Source organism: Macrobrachium rosenbergii, chromosome 22, assembly GCF_040412425.1.
Source record: "Macrobrachium rosenbergii isolate ZJJX-2024 chromosome 22, ASM4041242v1, whole genome shotgun sequence".
Lineage (NCBI taxonomy): Eukaryota > Metazoa > Arthropoda > Malacostraca > Decapoda > Palaemonidae > Macrobrachium > Macrobrachium rosenbergii.
Genome location: NC_089762.1, coordinates 20,767,147 through 20,784,727, shown reverse-complemented (window position 1 = coordinate 20,784,727; position 17,581 = coordinate 20,767,147). Strand labels below are relative to the sequence as shown.

At 35.7% G+C, this 17,581-nt stretch overlaps 1 protein-coding gene across 3 annotated transcripts in view; it reads left to right on the top strand.

Annotated features, from left to right (window-relative positions):
• The window catches only part of obe (obelus), a 437,154-nt gene that overhangs the window by 196,755 nt on the left and 222,818 nt on the right, over positions 1-17,581 (top strand). For all 3 annotated transcript variants that reach the window (XM_067124317.1, XM_067124318.1, XM_067124319.1), the window contains exons 17-20: positions 4,759-4,864; positions 5,722-5,946; positions 6,575-6,664; positions 16,469-16,613. In XM_067124317.1, the coding sequence (XP_066980418.1) occupies positions 4,759-4,864; positions 5,722-5,946; positions 6,575-6,664; positions 16,469-16,613 (566 nt within the window). The remainder of the gene's footprint in view (positions 1-4,758; positions 4,865-5,721; positions 5,947-6,574; positions 6,665-16,468; positions 16,614-17,581) is intronic.

Sequence of the window (17,581 nt, the reverse complement as noted above, 5' to 3'; positions counted from 1 at the left end):
GTTACGACGCTTATGACGCTGATCCGATGGAAGACATATGGCTACAAAACGTCAGAATAATCAAATTTGTAGGTTTTTTTATGAAAAACTCAGTAAAAATGCAGTTTACATCGTTTTCAGTACACCCAAAGCATTAAAAGTAAGGTTTTCTTAGGATTTTGTATGATTTTCGACAATTTTTTGGCTTACGACGTGTCGTAGGAACGGAACCCCCGTCGTAAACTGGGAACTGCCTGTATATGTGTATATATATATATATATATATATATATATATATATATATATATATATATATATATATATATATATATATATATATATATATATATATATATATATATCTATATATATATATATATATATATATATATATATATATATATATATATATATATATATATATATATATATATTCGATATATATATTCATATTATTTCCCCATATATCACATTCTTCGATGTTATTATGGGGCCTCTGTTCATAATTTGACAGTTTACATCGTTTTCAATCACCCAGATGTTCCACATCATTGACGATAAGTGAAAATCGCTGATAACTGAAAATCAGAAATTTATCGAACAGCGATTGTGAAAATAAGCGCTGAAAATCAGATAACCATGTATTGGCACTGATAACTGTGTATCGGCGCCAGTAACCTGAGATCAGCACCTCTGTTAGGTATGTATCGGCTCCAATACCCGATTATCAGCAGCGATAAGCAGAAATTGGTGATTTTCGGTGTTCTTCGCCGGAAATAGCCGATTTTCGTCAGCAGACAAGCTCTGTAAAACTGGATCGCCGATAACTGGGAACTGCCTTTATTATATTTATATATATATATCATACATATATATATGTACATACAGGCAGTCCCCCGTTATCGGCTGGGTTCTGTTCCCGACAGCGTGATAATAACTGAAAATCAGCGATATTGCACTGGTTCTTGGTTATCGGTGCCGATAACCAGTGATCAACACCGCCGATAACCAGCGATCAGCGACGATAACCGGGATTTGGTGTTGAAAATCCCGTTATCATCATCGCTAGACAAGCGCTGTAAAACCGGATTGACGATAACTGAAAATTGCTCTTAATAGCACTGATCCCCGGTTATTGACGCTGATAACCAGGAATTATCGGCGCTGATAACCGAGGATCGGCGCATGTCAGTGCCGAAAATCCAGTTATCATCGCTAGACAAGTGCCATTATATATATTTATATATATATATATATATATATATATATATATATATATATATATATATATATATATATATATATATATATATATATATATATATATATATATATATATATATATATATACACACACACACACACACACACACAACAATGCGCTTATATATATTAAACCCCCTTATTCGCATTCTCACAATTTGTGGACTCACCTATTCGCAGATTTCTCTTTGGAAGTTATATGCACATTATTCATGGAAAATTCGCCCATTTGTCATATTTTTCACTGAGAAATATTCACTAATTACTGTATTTTTATATCATTTTCATGACTATATGTACTTTTTTGTGATAAAACTACTAAAATAGTCGGGTATAATAATTTTTTTTAGAGGATTTTTTGTGTTTGAACTATCAAAATAGGTAGTTCTAAGTGTTTTTGGAAGGGTTTGTAGTATTCGCTGATTTTAGCTATATGCGGGGAGGTGTGTTATGCATCCCACGCAAATACTGGATTTTACTGTGTGTGTGTGTGTATATATATATATACACACACATACAGTAAACCCCTTGTATTCTTGGGGGATGCATCCCCCCCCTGCGAATAGCTAAAATCAGCAAATACTTAAAACCCCTCTAAAAACATTTAGAACTGCCTATTTTGATAGTTCAAACACCAAAAAAATCCACTGAAAATGTTTATACCTGAGTACAGTATTTTAATAGTTTTATCACAAAAAGTGCATTTAGTCATGAAAAATATATGAAAATACAGTAATTTGTGGATAATTTTAAGTGAAAAATACCGCGAATGGGTAAATTTCCCACAAATGTGTATATACGTTCCACAGACAAATCCGCCAATAGGTGAGTCCGCCAATCATGAGACCGCGAATACAGGGGTTTATTGTATATACAGGCAATCTCTGGGTTACGATGGGCTCCACTTACGATATTCAGAGTTTACAACACTCTTTGAATATATTCATCAAAAATTATTTCCCTGGTTACAAGGCACTGTCTGGGTTTACGATGCTGATCTGACAGAAGAAACACAGCTCCAAAAGTGGCAGAATGGTCAAAATGTGGAGATTTTTTAAAGAAAAACTCAATAAAAATGCAGTATACGTTGTATACAAGACACCAAAAGGAGTAAAGTTTTCTTGCAATTTTCAACAATATTTTGGGTAATGCTGATCTAAACGGAAAAAATTTGGATCCAAAACAGCAGGATGATCAAAATTTAGAGGTTTTTTATGAAAAACTTAATACAAATAAAGACAGTGTTGTTTTCAAGATACCCAAAGGATTGAAAGTAAGGTTTTCTTATGATTTTCGATATTGCAGACAACGCATCCGACAGAAGGAATAAAATTCACATTCGTGGATTTTTTTTGTAGAGCAATATTCACTAATTACTGATTATTTTATTTTCATGACTAAATACAATTTTTATGATATAAAAATGATTTACTGATTTTGAAATGTTATTGTTAATAATGTATTCTCTCTTTCTCTGTAATAATTCATGAGTATTTCACTCCTGGTATTTAAGTAAGGCCAACCACCCATATCTCTCTCTCTCTCTCTCTCTCTCTCTCTCTCTCTCTCTCTCTCTCTCTCTCTCTCTCTCTCTCTCTCTCTCTCTCTCTCTCTTTCTACTGTATAGCCTTTAATGAAATATGAATTATTGTATCAACATGAAAATATCCTAAAATTCCAGGCAGGAAGTTCACAAAGCCATCATCGGTCGTGTTACAGTTTTTTTATTGCTTTGACATAGGCTCCATGTTGACACGCTATTGGCTAGATGGATTGGAAGTAGCCAGTAACAGAGTTTTTAGCAATCCCCCCCCTCTCTCCATGACAACACGCTATTAGCTGGAGGAATTGAAAGTAACCAATAACAGCCTGTAGCAACAACTCTCTCTCTCTCTCTCTCTCTCTCTCTCTCTCTCTCTCTCTCTCTCTCTCTCTCTCTCTCTCTCTCTCTCTCTCTCTCTCTCTCCATGCAGCCACAAAGCTTTTACCTCAAGGGTTTTTCATACGCTAGCAGGAGGGTGAGAGATTTTTTATCCATATGTAACATGTATGTTTATTTGTTTTGTATAGTTTTTTAGATAAACGTGACGTTACTTTGTCATTCATTTTTCATATTTTCCATGCTATAATTACAGATTTTTGCATTTGAACAACTAGGAAAAATTAGGTAAGATTTTACATAGTTCTGTGAAATTCCAAGTCTTTTTCTGGTAGATAAGCGGTGAGGCAAACAGTCTCTCTCTCTCTCTCTCTCTCTCTCTCTCTCTCTCTCTCTCTCTCTCTCTCTCTCTCTCTCTCTCTCTCTCTCTCTCTCTCTCTCTCTCTCTCTCTCTCTCTCTCTCTCTATGGCTCCAAAGCAGCAGAATGGTTAAAATTTGGAATTTTTTTCTTGAAAAACTCAATAAAAATGCTGGTTATGTTGCTTTCATGACACCCAAAGCATTAAATGTAAGGTTTTCTTACTATTTTGAATGATTATTTCAGTTTATGATGATTTTCGGCTACACGTGTCGAAAAAACCCCGTTGTAACCTGGTGTATAAAAAACCCCGTTATATAATATATATACTGATATATATATATATATATATATATATATATATATATATATATATATATATATATATATCAGCTTTCTATAGATGTATACTCTAGGCAGAAAGCAGGTAGGCACACTAGTGGCACTAACTTCCAAATAGGAGAAAAAACTAATTTCTCATATGTTGTGGGATCAGTAAAGATGCATAATTGTAACTTGGAAGATGCAAGTTCAGGTCCTGCTTGAGAGCTGAAGTTCAGTTCAGTTATTTAATTGTCAGGTGTAGAAATGCATGCTATATTTATGTTGAAAAATTGTATATTTAGTTAATTTTAGCTTTTGGAGAGTTAAGAGATTTTGCCATGAGAAGTAACCCCCTCAGCTTAAGAGATCCTTATGGGGTCTGGCTTTCTGGTACGTGGTAAAGTAACCAAGATGCTATGGTATGCTGAAACTTGAACATTCAAGCTTCCCCACAGTAAGCAGTAGGCAGCAGCAGTTATTTTATAAAATTTATAGTTGAAGATGACCTGTATTTTACACTTATTGTTCACTTTTGTTCAATTTTAAGAGATTTGTCCACAGAATGCCCTTCTTGTGATTTATAGTTGAAGAAAATCTCCATTTTACACTTATTGTTAAGTTTAAGAGATTTATCTACAGAATGCATCACTTCCAAAAAGATATCCTAGCAAAAAAATTCAAATTACTTTAGCTGATAAAGCAAAAAATTGAGATAAGCTAATTAGGCTATCCACTGATATGAATAGTACAATATGAAGTGAGTAGATTCTGATATTTTGTCTTATTAACACAAAAATACTTTATATTATATGCAAATATTTACCATAATTCAGGAATAATATGAGTATTTAAAACTTTGGGTAGTTCCCTGTTTGTCCTCGTATGCAAATGTACAAAATAGTAACTAATTGTGTATCTATCAGTTTGTAAAGTTTAATTCTTTACATTTAACAGGAATATGGTTGAAAATTTCTTCAGTCAAGGATTCATCAAAGTTCTAGTATGCACCGCTACTCTGGCATGGGGTGTAAATCTTCCTGCTCATGCAGTCATCATAAAGGTAAGGAGAACGTATTTTCATGACAGTTATTTTCTGATATTGTTTAATAACAAGCTTCTAACTTTTAGGGCCATTTCATTTGTCGCAAAACTGTTTTCCAGCAAACCTTTTCCAAAGGAGGATGTGCACCAGTTTCTGATGGGTATAGTTTACATGTGCCCCATGGTACCAGCCCAACACATGCTATACCTATGGGTGTGTGAACACTTGCTCCCTAGACTGTCCAAAAGAATTTGTTTTGCATGTTAAGTTTTCATAATCTTATGGTATTCTGACCTGAATAGTGCACTTTAGTGTCTACTGATAATACCCACAGAGAAATGTGAAAATTAGGCTTTCGTTAATAGGATATTACCATCACATTCTTTGTGAAGAAAATATAAGATAATTGAGCTAGAGTACTGGATGTGTTGTTAACATGTAACTGGTGTTTGGTAACTTTAGCCACTTACCTAGCTATGGTGTTACTGTATCTTATAATTCACATTGTGCAAGCATTCTTCTTTAAATGGTGTAAATGGAGATCTTCAGCTGTTTGGAATTCAGGCAAAAATTGTTCAGTACATAAATAAATAAAGATATGTCAGTGCTCAGTTAACCCATTAGAGGGGAAGCCTGACATAAAAATGTTAATAATGATTTTTATGGTGGTTGTATTTGGTGCTGCTGTAGTGTGGTATTTTTTTGGATGGCTGTTTTTTCCTTCAGGTAAAAGGTTTGATTTTTTTACTTGGGCTTTTGTCTAAATTAAGGATTTCCATTTTTTCTATAAATGAAAGAAATAGTGTATCTCTATTTGTATGATAGTGAATTTTGTATTTTTAAACTAAAACTTTTTCACCCTTCTCACATTTCAGGGAACTGATATATATGACAGCAAATCGGGAACTTTAGTGGATTTGGGCATTTTAGATGTTCTACAGATCTTTGGTCGAGCTGGTCGTCCACAATTTGACAAAAGTGGTCATGGTATAATTATCACGACTCATGCTAAACTGTCAAATTATGTGTCCCTTCTGACAAATCAGTATCCAATTGAAAGTTCTTTCATTGCTCATCTTGCTGACAATTTGAATGCAGAGGTAAGTTAAAAGAATACGTTATCAGTAATAAATTCCTAATTTTTATGTAAAAAACTTTTCGAAACAATATAAAAATATGGAAAGAAAAGGTAACTTATTGTAATTTGCTTATTCTTTATTTTGTAAATGAAATGGTTGTGTATATTTTTAATCTATACAGTTGGTACTATCCTGAGATAATATTATGAAAATATAATTACCATTTTATTGGTTGGTGTCTGCATAGAATTGTGTAGGATTGTACTTATGTTTTTGCACTTTGATGTGTTCATTTCTTTTCTGTACCCTTTATCGTGGACATTCCTAGTTTATTCCAGAACAGTTTTGTTCTTCCTCAGTCATTCCAGTCTAGGGATATTAATCTCCATGTTTATTCCATGTGTTGTAGGAATGAAATGTTAAAAAAACATACATAATTTTAGTTTTTTTTTTTTTAAACTTAAAGATAGAGACTGGGATTAAGATATTTACAAATTTTATCTTGGTCTTCTGGTTAACACAATTTCCATTGATTATTTGTTTATTATTATTATTCCTTCAGAACTGCCTTTGCATCTGTCATCATAGCATTATTATTTCTGTCATCATTATGACGGTAAATGTATTCTAATTCTTGATATTGTTTTAGGTTGCTCTTGGAAATGTAACTAATGTTGATGAAGCCATCGAGTGGTTAAGTTACACCTACTTGTATGTCCGTATGCGAAAGAATCCTCAGGTAAGAAACTTTCTATTCACATGATATATCTAATGGTAATTTATTTGAATGTTTGTAGTATGATGTGAAAGCGTTCTTAAATGAAACTCTAGAAAAACAGTTTAAATAATTTTCATATGTGCCTTCACTTAAAATCATTTTCTGTACTATGTAAAACACCGTTATTTACTTTATATGCTCTGAAGAGGAAGATGTTTCACAAAGTTTCTCTTCATGTTTCAAGTTTATTTACTGCAGTTTTGTGTTACATTTCATTTCTTTTATATTTTTTAGCTTGTATTCTCCTTTGGCTAGTATTGTTAGTTCCAGTAATTGTGCAAGTTTTAGTAACCAATGTGCTCTGTAGATATGGAAATTTCCAGGAATTTAAGCTATTTCCTAGTGTGCTGGTAGGTGTTTTAAAGTCAGTAATGTAATGAACTTAACAGGAAAAGTTTATGGTGTGTATATTTACAGAATTGTCTTATGACAGTCAGGAACATAATGTTTTGTTTTATTAAGAAAAAACTTGACTTTTTTTTTTTTTTTTACATATTCTGTATTTGCCCTCTTTTGAAGTTACGTACATAAAAGTTTACTTTTCTTGAGACTGACAGTAAACCAGAATAACTGTCGAGAATGCAGTTACTTTTTTTGCAAGGTAGGTTTTTTATTTATACAGATCCCATAAAGATTGCGTTTAGTTGGATAATATCTGTGTTATAGTGTATGTAAACCATAGTATGAAAGAATATAAAATGAAGGCAAGCATGGACATCGGTGTTCCAGCAGTTAAATTATGAATATTTTAGTGTTAATTGTTTTGTATTTTCTCTTAAGCCACCCCAATTTATTTTGATATTTTTATGAATTTAAATTCTTACATAATAATCACATTGAAGCCAGACTTAGTTATAAAAATACATTTAGGTTTATAAAGGATTTGGTTCTTTGTTTTAAAATTTTCAGTACTACAATATATACATACACTCGACCCCTGCCTATTCGCGGTTCGAGGATTCACATATTCATGGATTTCTCTGTGGAACATATATACACATTATTCGCTGAAGATTTGCCTAGTCATATTTTTCATCGAGAAATATTAACAAATTACTATATTTTCATATTTTTGTGACTAAATGCACTTTTGTGATAAAACTATTAAAATATTCAGGTACTGTATAAGCATTTTTAGAGGGTTTTTTGGTGTTTTGAAATATCAAAATAGGAAGTTATAAGCATTTTAGCTATTCACAGGGGTAGCTGTACACATCCCCCATGAATACCAGGGGTCAGCTGTATATCCTGTTTACCACAATCCAAATATCGACGATTCTATGTATGACTGTCTCTTGGAAAGTGTTAGTATGGCTCAGTCTCAGGATTCAAAAGCTTCATTTGTTATTTGTAGAGACTACAATGCAAAGCACAGAAGTGGCTAATTTCAAAATCCATAGATCAACATGGCCGTTCTGCTCTCGAGTTCTGAATATCCTCTTATTTTGTTCAGATAATTGAGGAACCCACACATTTTTCTGGTAAAAGATTAGACCATATATTCTCAGATTTTTCCATGGTTTGTGAGTATATAGGCACTTCTGATCACTGTGCCACTGAGATGGACATATCTGTCAATCAAAAAAGGTCTGTCTGAAATCTAGAGCCATTTGGGATCGCATTATTGAAGCTTGTCAGGCGCTTAATATTTCAGATGCTATATTAGAATCTGGTCTCAAGAGGCAGTTGAATGAAATGCTGATGGGTATTTTAATAGGTTTTTCCCTAGAAAGGTCATCAAATTCAAGACAAAGGACCAGCCATGGTTTGATGATACATGTAGATGAGCTTACCATGACAAACAGGCCAAACTCAACATGTGAAGACAAAATCGTTCAAATGAGAATTACACTATTTTTGATAGCGTAGTCGCTGTCTCGTCCTCAAAGGAGTTACCCCCCATGGTGTGCCAGTGCTCCCATGGTGACTAGACTAGTATCAAAGAAATATTTTTCTAGCCTGGTCTTGTAGCCGGGTATTGTGCTGTAATGAAAACACTATGACATGTGATAGAGTATAATGGACTCAAAGATAAGAGGGCATTTTCCCTTATCTTCAGCGAAGCTGAACCCAGTTTTTCCTACGTCAAAACTGCAAGAAGTGACTATTGCGCATGCGCGTCTGCCATCTTGTTTTACGACCAGGCAGGCAAAAAGACCATCTCCATTACCCTCTTCTAGCGCAAGTGATACGCATCACCCGTCAGTGCTCCTTACTGTTTTCAAGCATGTAAAGCAGAGAGTGACAATACACACAGATGCCTCATTGACAGGTTGGGGAGGACATTGGCAGGATCGTCAGGTGGCAGGGAGGTGGTCAGTGTCTCTGAGGAAACGTCATATCAATTTCCTGGAACTGATGGCTGCGTTTTTGTCTCTCAAAAAACTCAAACCTCCAGAAGAGACACACATTCTGTTGGTCCTAGACAACACAACTGCAGTGTCCTGCATCAAGAGATCGGGATCACGTTCACCTCCTCTCAACATGGTAATGCTTGCCATTCTTCGGATGGCACAAGTAAAGAAGTGGCACCTGTCTGCAATTCACCTCACAGGGTCTCTCAATGTAATAGCAGACTCTCTATCGAGGAAAAACGACAGCCTCAACGGAATGGATGTTGGACAACCACTCTTTTCAAACAATAGCCAACATGCTTCCACAACCGAAGTGGACCTGTTCGCCACATACGAGAACCACAAACTTCCAGTATATGTATCTCCAAACTTGGACAATCAAGCAATAGCAAGAGATGCCTTCCTACAAGACTGGAACAATTGGAAGACGATATATCTTTTTCCTCCATTGTCCCAGATTTCGAAGGTTTTGAGCAAACTCCTAACCTTCAAAGGAACAGCTTACTTAATAGCCCCAAATTGGCCAAACAGACATTGGTTCCTATGACTTCAACAGTGGGCGAAAAGATCAATTCCACTGTCGTCCGCTGTACTATCCCAGAAAGTAGGAGGGAAAATTATTTACGCATCATCCTTTCTGAGCCGAGACCTTCACGTGTGGATTTTTTAAACATTATCTACCGTGAAAACTACTCACCCAATATTGCTAGGTACCTAGTGCAAAAGTTACGGACGTCATCTATCCGACAAAACCAGTCTGTATGGAAGATATGGTTAGATTATATCCATACTGAGAGCCCAGTTGAAATTTCTATAGAAACACTTTTAAATTTTATGATATATCTTTTTGAAGACAAACGCTTGCGGTTACAGCAATCATGTCATACAAGACAGCATTATCAGAACCCTTGCTTTATGGATTCGGGATTGACTCCAGCATAGAAGTCGTTACTTCCCTTCTACGGTCTTTTGCTCTACAAAGACCTGCTCCCGAAAGACTCCCAATTACTTGGTCCCTGAACAAGGTACTTGGACTTCTATCTACTCCTCAGTTCAGTGGATCCAATACAACCGCAACTCTCAAACTACAAATGGCGATCTTCCTAATTGCATTAGCTTCAGGGGCCCGTATTAGTGAACTGGGCTCTCTTCGACGGGGACGATATATCACACAAACTGTTGATAATCATTTATTATTGTCCCCAGGCCCATCATTCCTGGCCAAGAATGAGGATCCTTTAAAAAGGAAATCTCCTATTCTTATAAGGAAACTTAATTTAGCAGACAAAACATTATGCCCAGTTCAAGCACTTAAGGGTTACCTAGAGGTCACGGCAAACATCCCAGAAGGTCCGATTTTCCTACACCCTAGCACGAATAAACCACTCTCTCTACAAGGGCTAAGAATAATTTTAGTGTCCCTAATCAAAAAAGCAAACCCACACTCCTTTCCCAGGTCACATGACATAAGGAAAGTAAGTGCATCATTGGCCTTCTTCAGAAATGTCTCCTTTGAAGAAGTCTCTGAAAGTACAGGGTGGGCATCAGAGACAGTGTTCTTAAAACATTACTGCCATGAGCTCGAACAAATTCGTCTGCACTGCATGTCAGTAGGTGGAATGGTTAGTCCCGACCCCATAGGCTCTACAGCAGAAAACCAGGGGTCTTCCTAATGGGTGAGTATGCTGACTATTGCTGGGAAAGATACGAAAAGACTGCAACCACACCCAGCATACTTAGGTAAGTCACTACATAACTTCACCCTAAAAGTGCAAGTTCTTGTTTAGTTTTCTCATTTCTTGTTTCCTCAAAACCCCAAAAGGTTTTTGGAATAAGGAATGGGGCTTGAAACTTGTGGCTCGACCTTGGACCATAAATGTTTTTCTTTGGGTTGTTTGGAATTTAAATTTTAAGAGCTTAAGCCTTTTTGTCACCTGTCAATTTCTTTGGTAAAGCTCCTTTGAGGACGAGACAGCGACTACGCTATCAAAAAACAGGTTTTGATGTAGGAAAAACCTATTTTTGGTAGTCGCTGTTGAGTCCTCAAAACCCTCCCACTGCCCTGACAAAAGACATGGGATTTGGGCAAGGGATAATCCTACATTGACCAGCAGAGAGTAATGGAGATGGTCTTTTTGCCTGCCCGGTCGTAAAACAAGATGGCAGACGCGCATGCGCAATAGTCACTTCTTGGAGTTTTGACATAGGAAAAACTGGGATCAGCTTCGCTGAAGATAATGGAAAATGCCCTTTTATCTTTGAGTCCATTATACTCTATCACGTGTCATAGTGTTTTCATTACGACACAATACCCGGCTACAAGACCAGGCTAGAAAAATATTTCTTTGATACTAGTCTAGTCACCATGGGAGCACTGGCACACAATGGGGGGTAACTCCTTTGAGGACTCAACAGCAACTACCAAAAATAGGTTTTTCCTACGTCAAAACCTTTTTTTGTTGAGTCTCACCGTGCTGCAAATAGAACTTACCATACATCCGAGAGAAATTACAATAATTCCTTGAAGAGGAAACTTGGAGGAATTACTCAGCCTCATCTGTGGTGGACTAAATTGGTATCATCTATCTTTGGGTCAGGCTCGCCTTCCTTTCCACCACTACTAAAAGATGATGGTAGATTGGTTACTGGCCATAGGGAAAAGGCTGACCTGCTTCATTGAGCCTTTGAAGCTAAGCTATCAGCTGAGGATGTCCCCCCCCTAATACTTTTCATCCTGAACCTGTTCTTACAAAATTTGCATGTTGCTCTAAGGATGTTAAGAAAATTCTGGATAATCTTGATAACTGGGGTGGAGAAGATTCTAATGGTTTCTTACCTTTGCTTTTTAAAAAAGTTTCTAGTGTCCTTTCTCCCAAGATTAGTAGATTCTATAGATTTTTATGTCAATGTAGTATCGTTGCAGATGAGCTCAAGCATAGTAATACGGTGCTTGTTCCAAAGAGTGGTATATCTTCAGACTGCAGTAATTACCAACCAATTTCTATTCTCCCTGTGCTCTCCAGAGTTACTGAAAAACTTTTTTTTTAAGCCACTATATATGTATGTGGAATCTAAAGGTACCTGCGATGCTTTTTTAGACTTGACGTGCCATTTGCAAGAGAACCTTGATAAGGGTTTTGAGTGCAGAGTCATTCAAATGTAGATTGTAGTTCTGCTTTCGATTTAGTAAATCATAAGACACTTATTCATAAACTTCAGAATCTTGGAGTGGGTGGAAGCTAGGCAGTTGCTGTTGATGGGAACTTTAGCAAACCCAGACCTGTTGTTTCTGGAGTTCCACAGGGTAGTGTTCTTTGTCCACTTTTATTTTTGGTGTATACAAACGATATGGTTGTTGGCTTAGAAAACAAAATTGTATAGTATGCCGATGATGCAAGTCTTGTCGATGCAGTAGTCTCCACTTATGAAAAATGAAGCTGCCCTCAGCCTCAGTCGCAACATGGACAGGATGAGTGAATGGTGTAGTCGGTGGGGTATGAGGCTGAACTCCAGTAAAATGAAAATACTGTTGATTAGCAGATCTGGTACAGATTTTCCACTCCATCTTCCCCTTCAGGTGGAGCTTTGCTGAATGAGTCTGAAGCTTTAACTATTCTTGGAGTAACTTTTAGCTCACATCTTACTTTTGAGAAACATCTAATGAAAGTGTCAACAAATGCCGCATGTAAGTTAGGTATTGTTCGTAAGGCCTCATATATATATATATATATATATGTGATAAAATCAGTGTAAGCTGTTTTAGGTCATATGTGCTTCCCTTACTAGAATACTGTTCGCCAGTGTGGATGTCTGCTTCTGCCAGATATTTATCTCTTTTAGATAGAGTGATTCATGATGGTAGGTTTCTGTTTCCCAATAGTAGCAGTTGTGACTTGGACCATCAACAGATGGTCTCTTGTATGTCAATTTTTCATATGTATTTCAACAGAGATCTTTCACATTCACAATTGATCCCTGATCCCCTTTACCTGCTGAGAGCGACCAGATTCGCTGAACAGCAGCACCAATATGGAGTAGTGTGCCTTGCTGTCGAACTTCTCAGTGCCAGAGGTCCTATACTCCTTGTATCGTTGGACTGTGGAACAGCCTCTCAGAGAATGTCGTGCAATTGGAACTTCAGAAGTTCAAGCAGAGATGCAATGCTTTACTACCCTAATACTATTTTCCTTGCATTTTAATACATTGTTATGTATTTATTAATTTATTAATTTATTTTTTCCTTTTCAACAAGTGTGATCTTGCCATCATGTTTTTCCCTTTACCTTCTCTTACTTCTCCCTTATGAACACCATATTCTTTGGAAACTAGAATTTCAGGTGAGTGGCCCCTGTGGGCTTGTTCCATATAAATAGGTTTCATCTTCTGAATAATAATAGTAAGAAGAATCTGTAAAATTATATAAGATAAAAAGGAGGTAACTGTAATTGTAATTAAGTAATAATAAACTTGGAATTAAAACAGAAATATAATAGTCAACTTAGAATTAAAACAGAAATAAAGTAGAGATAACTAGAATTAACTATCATGTATCCAACATTAGTAATCAGTGCTAGGTCAGGTACTATTTTAGAGCAGGTATTTATTTCCTGTGAAATTGCTGTTTCAAAAAGTTAAGTATATCTTAGTTTAACCAGACGACTGAGCTGATTAACAGCTCTCCTAGGGCTGGCCCGAATGATTAGATTTATTTTACGTGGCTAAGAACCAACTGGTTACCTAGCAACGGGACCTACAGCTTATTGTGGAATCTGAACCACACTATGACAAGAAATGAATTTCTATCACCAGAAATATATTCCTCTAATTCTTCATTGGTCGGTCGGAGAGTCAAACGCTGGGCCAACAGCTTGCTAGCCAATATGCCATAGTTTATAGTAATAAGAAAAGAAGTCAGATATCATGTTTTAAGTAAAGAAAAGAAATTAACACTGCAGTTTTTTTGCTTATGCTATCAAGTTTATGATTGGGGCAGCCCGAGTCATAAAACTGCTAATTTCCAAGCTTAGAAGGGAAAAGGTAAATTTTAACTGCTAGTCTTTTGAATGTATAACAGGAATTCATGGACTACAGAATCAATTGTTTTTTAAAAATTGTTTCATTAGTGCTTTGTCCCTCAAGTCTGGAGATACTTGATACTGGACAGTGCTCCCTGGCCACCCACAACCTAGTAAGTTTGATGTTTACGACATTGAAGTTGGCTGCTTAACCTCCAACACAGTGTTTCTAATTCCACCCTCTGTATTGGGCTTTAATAAGGATGCCAGAGACCCATTATAATTACTGCTTAGTGGAGAGAATTGCCCAGGCTCTGAAAGAAATCTCCTATTAAGAAAACATAGTAAAGATGTTAGAGGTTTATACAGTCACAGATGCTGTTGATATTTAAAGAGCCATAAAAGCTATGCAGCCTAAGACTATAAACTTATTCTAGGAAAACTTCTGGTCAGAGTGTGCATACAGATTCAATGGATTTTCCTTGGAGCATGTTAGAGAAGTAATGAAAGAAATCTTAACTATGGTGAAGATGGGTGCAGTGGGATTTCAAGATATGGACATTGTGAAAATTGGAGAATTAATTGGCACCACCCCCATTTAGTTCATAGAAAAAAAATGACTTGATGGAGCTGACCAAAGCAGTTGTTATGCCTGGTAAAGAAAATGAAGTATTGTCAGGAACAAGTATACATTAGATAATATTGCAGAGGAATTGCATCATTTCTCAGCTGTTATGAACTACTTTTATGGTATTGAGTTCTTAGTGATATGCACCTTGAAAGTGAAGGGAATGGCAGAAGCATTTTATCCCGATAAAATGATATTGAAAGAAATGAAAAGGCAAAAAAGTCAACAGAATCCTGGTCTCTCTTTTCATCCCCTCTACATCATTTGTCTGTGTCATCCCAGAGACCCCAGGACCAGCCATTCCTCCAGTTGACAAGAAGGATGGCATGCCTGATGATTGACCTTTACTGATAGTGTGAATGATGGTAATGCTGTACAGCTAATACATTTTGTAGTGTTTTCTATCTCTTCCTGTATAAATTTATTAACAATATAGTAAGAATTGCTTCTATGTAGTTGTTTGAATCATCATTATTATTATTCTAAATGGGAAAGTCATTGTATGTTGTATTTTTATTTTTAAGAATAAGAATGTTTTCTATTGACATGTATACTTCATTTTATGAATGAAATAACTTGCCTCATGCAGTATAGAGTAAAAATTAATAGTCTAAGTAATCCAAAATAATATAACAGTCAATATTCTCTCTCTCTCTCTCTCTCTCTCTCTCTCTCTCTCTCTCTCTCTCTCTCTCTCTCTCTCTCTCTCTCTCTCTCTCTCTCCCCGTAATTAAAATTGCACTTTACTGTACACTATAAAAGGTATATAGTTACGCTATATTTTATAATTTGGTAAATAGTAGACTGTTTGTTAGTTAATAGTTAGGTTTGTAGGTTTGTGGCCAACAGTTTTTGTGTATGGATTTAAGGTATGTGATGTTCAAGAGTTATTCACAAATTTTCAAATGGGCAGGAAACTAATGCCTCTATTTCCCACAAATTTTGAGACAACTACTTTGTCATAAATGTACTAAGAATTTACAAGTCTTAATCTAAGTAGAAAATATAAAACTTGATTATTTCACAGGTGCCTATTACTAAATAGATGATCCGTTGAATTACTAAATGCAAAGGTTTTAGAATTATGTGCTGTTTAGGAACAACTTCAGACAGTTCCTACAATTGATATATGTCTCTAAACATAATGAATCTGATAGTAACAAATTAAAACAGACCAAGCCCAGTGTTGGAATATGGAATTCATCATAGCAAAAGGAACAACAAGTAATTTGACTCATCTTATGATTGGTCTTTTTTGTCTGACCCATGTATATTTGATGAATATCCCACATCATTCAATCTCCATATATACAGAATGTAAAGTAACACCAAGTTAAACATTTTTATGTGAATGTCCATAATATAATTGACAACAAATGTCAAGTTTTGGAAATACCAATTAAGAAATTTTGCCAAAATCTCCATTTTCAGTTAACCCAATTATAACATTTTTGAAAAACCTGTGGTATAACAATTCATACATATAATTTGGTCCAGACCTGTGAAAATGAAATGAATTTGTTCAGTGGTCTGTTGAAACCACCCAATAATTATAATTTGATTAAAACTTCAAGGAAAAGCTCAGGAATAATTTTGTGGACTGAGTCAGCTTGTTCTGGGATAGACTCTTGCTCCTAGAACTGTCTGTAAATTTGCCTGTCAGGAGCACTGTTGATACTACATTGAATTTAAGTTTATAATAATTTCAGGACCATTTTGATGTATGGTAAATTGCAGTGTGATATTGAGAACTATTTATTTTTTCTAGGTGTATGGCCTTATGTATAAAGATGCACAGCATGACCCCAATCTTGAGGAATTTAGGCGGGAAGCAGTTATTAAATCAGCCAAACAGCTGGATAAAGCTCGTATGGTTCGATTTGATGAAAGCACTGGTTACCTTCATATAACTGGTAAGTTAAAGCATTTCTGCCATGAGTGATGTTCATTTCTTGAGATTCTTCTTTTCATGTATGTTATCTTTTGCCATCATTCACAGTGTGATGCCAACAAAAATCATGAAGTGTTATGGACAAAGTTTTTTCTTGTGGGTACTATCCAGTGGCTAGATTTGTAAATAACATGGTTCACTTTGGTCATGCAGAAAGGCTTACTAGATTTACTGTTTTATCTGGCTGTTTGTTCAGTTATAGTGGTTTATATATGTATACATACATATACCTCCAACTTCCGGAGCAACAGCTCGAAGAACAATCCAAGGCGGGTCATGGAAAGTTACTATCCATATGAATTTTATTATGGTTATCCGACATTTCATGACTCCTGTTAGTTGCATATTCTAGGCTGCAAACAGCAAACATGGCAATCAGTAAACTAATAAAATCAGAATAACAATTTAGAATTACAATAAAACATTCAGAATAAAATGACTACAACCTTTACTAAAAGAACAAGCAAAAGGCTGGTGACAACCTACCCAGAAGGAAGCTTAAAACTAATTGCTTTACTTGCATTGAGTATTAAAAAAGTGAGACAGAAAAAAAATAAACATGCAGACAGAGAAGAAACAGCTCAGCAATACCATCAGACAATAAATAATTGTGTAGACGATGTTTGGGAGTTTAATGGTGGTACAGTCAATTTGATAATAATAGATTCAAGTATTGTTAAATCATTTTCTTTTTGTACTAGTTGTATTATTGAAAAGTCTTAATTTTCTATAAAAGTTTTACACGTCTTGGGATGATTCCTGATATTAGGCTGTTCAGGGCTGGACAGTCTGCTCCCGGTTCTGAAGCTGACTCCTCTATGAGCATCAATGCTTACTTGCAGCAGCCTCTTAGTACATCCGACATAGATCCCTTGACTACATCTGGGCCACTTGTACTTATACATAACGTTGGATGTAAATATAGGACTG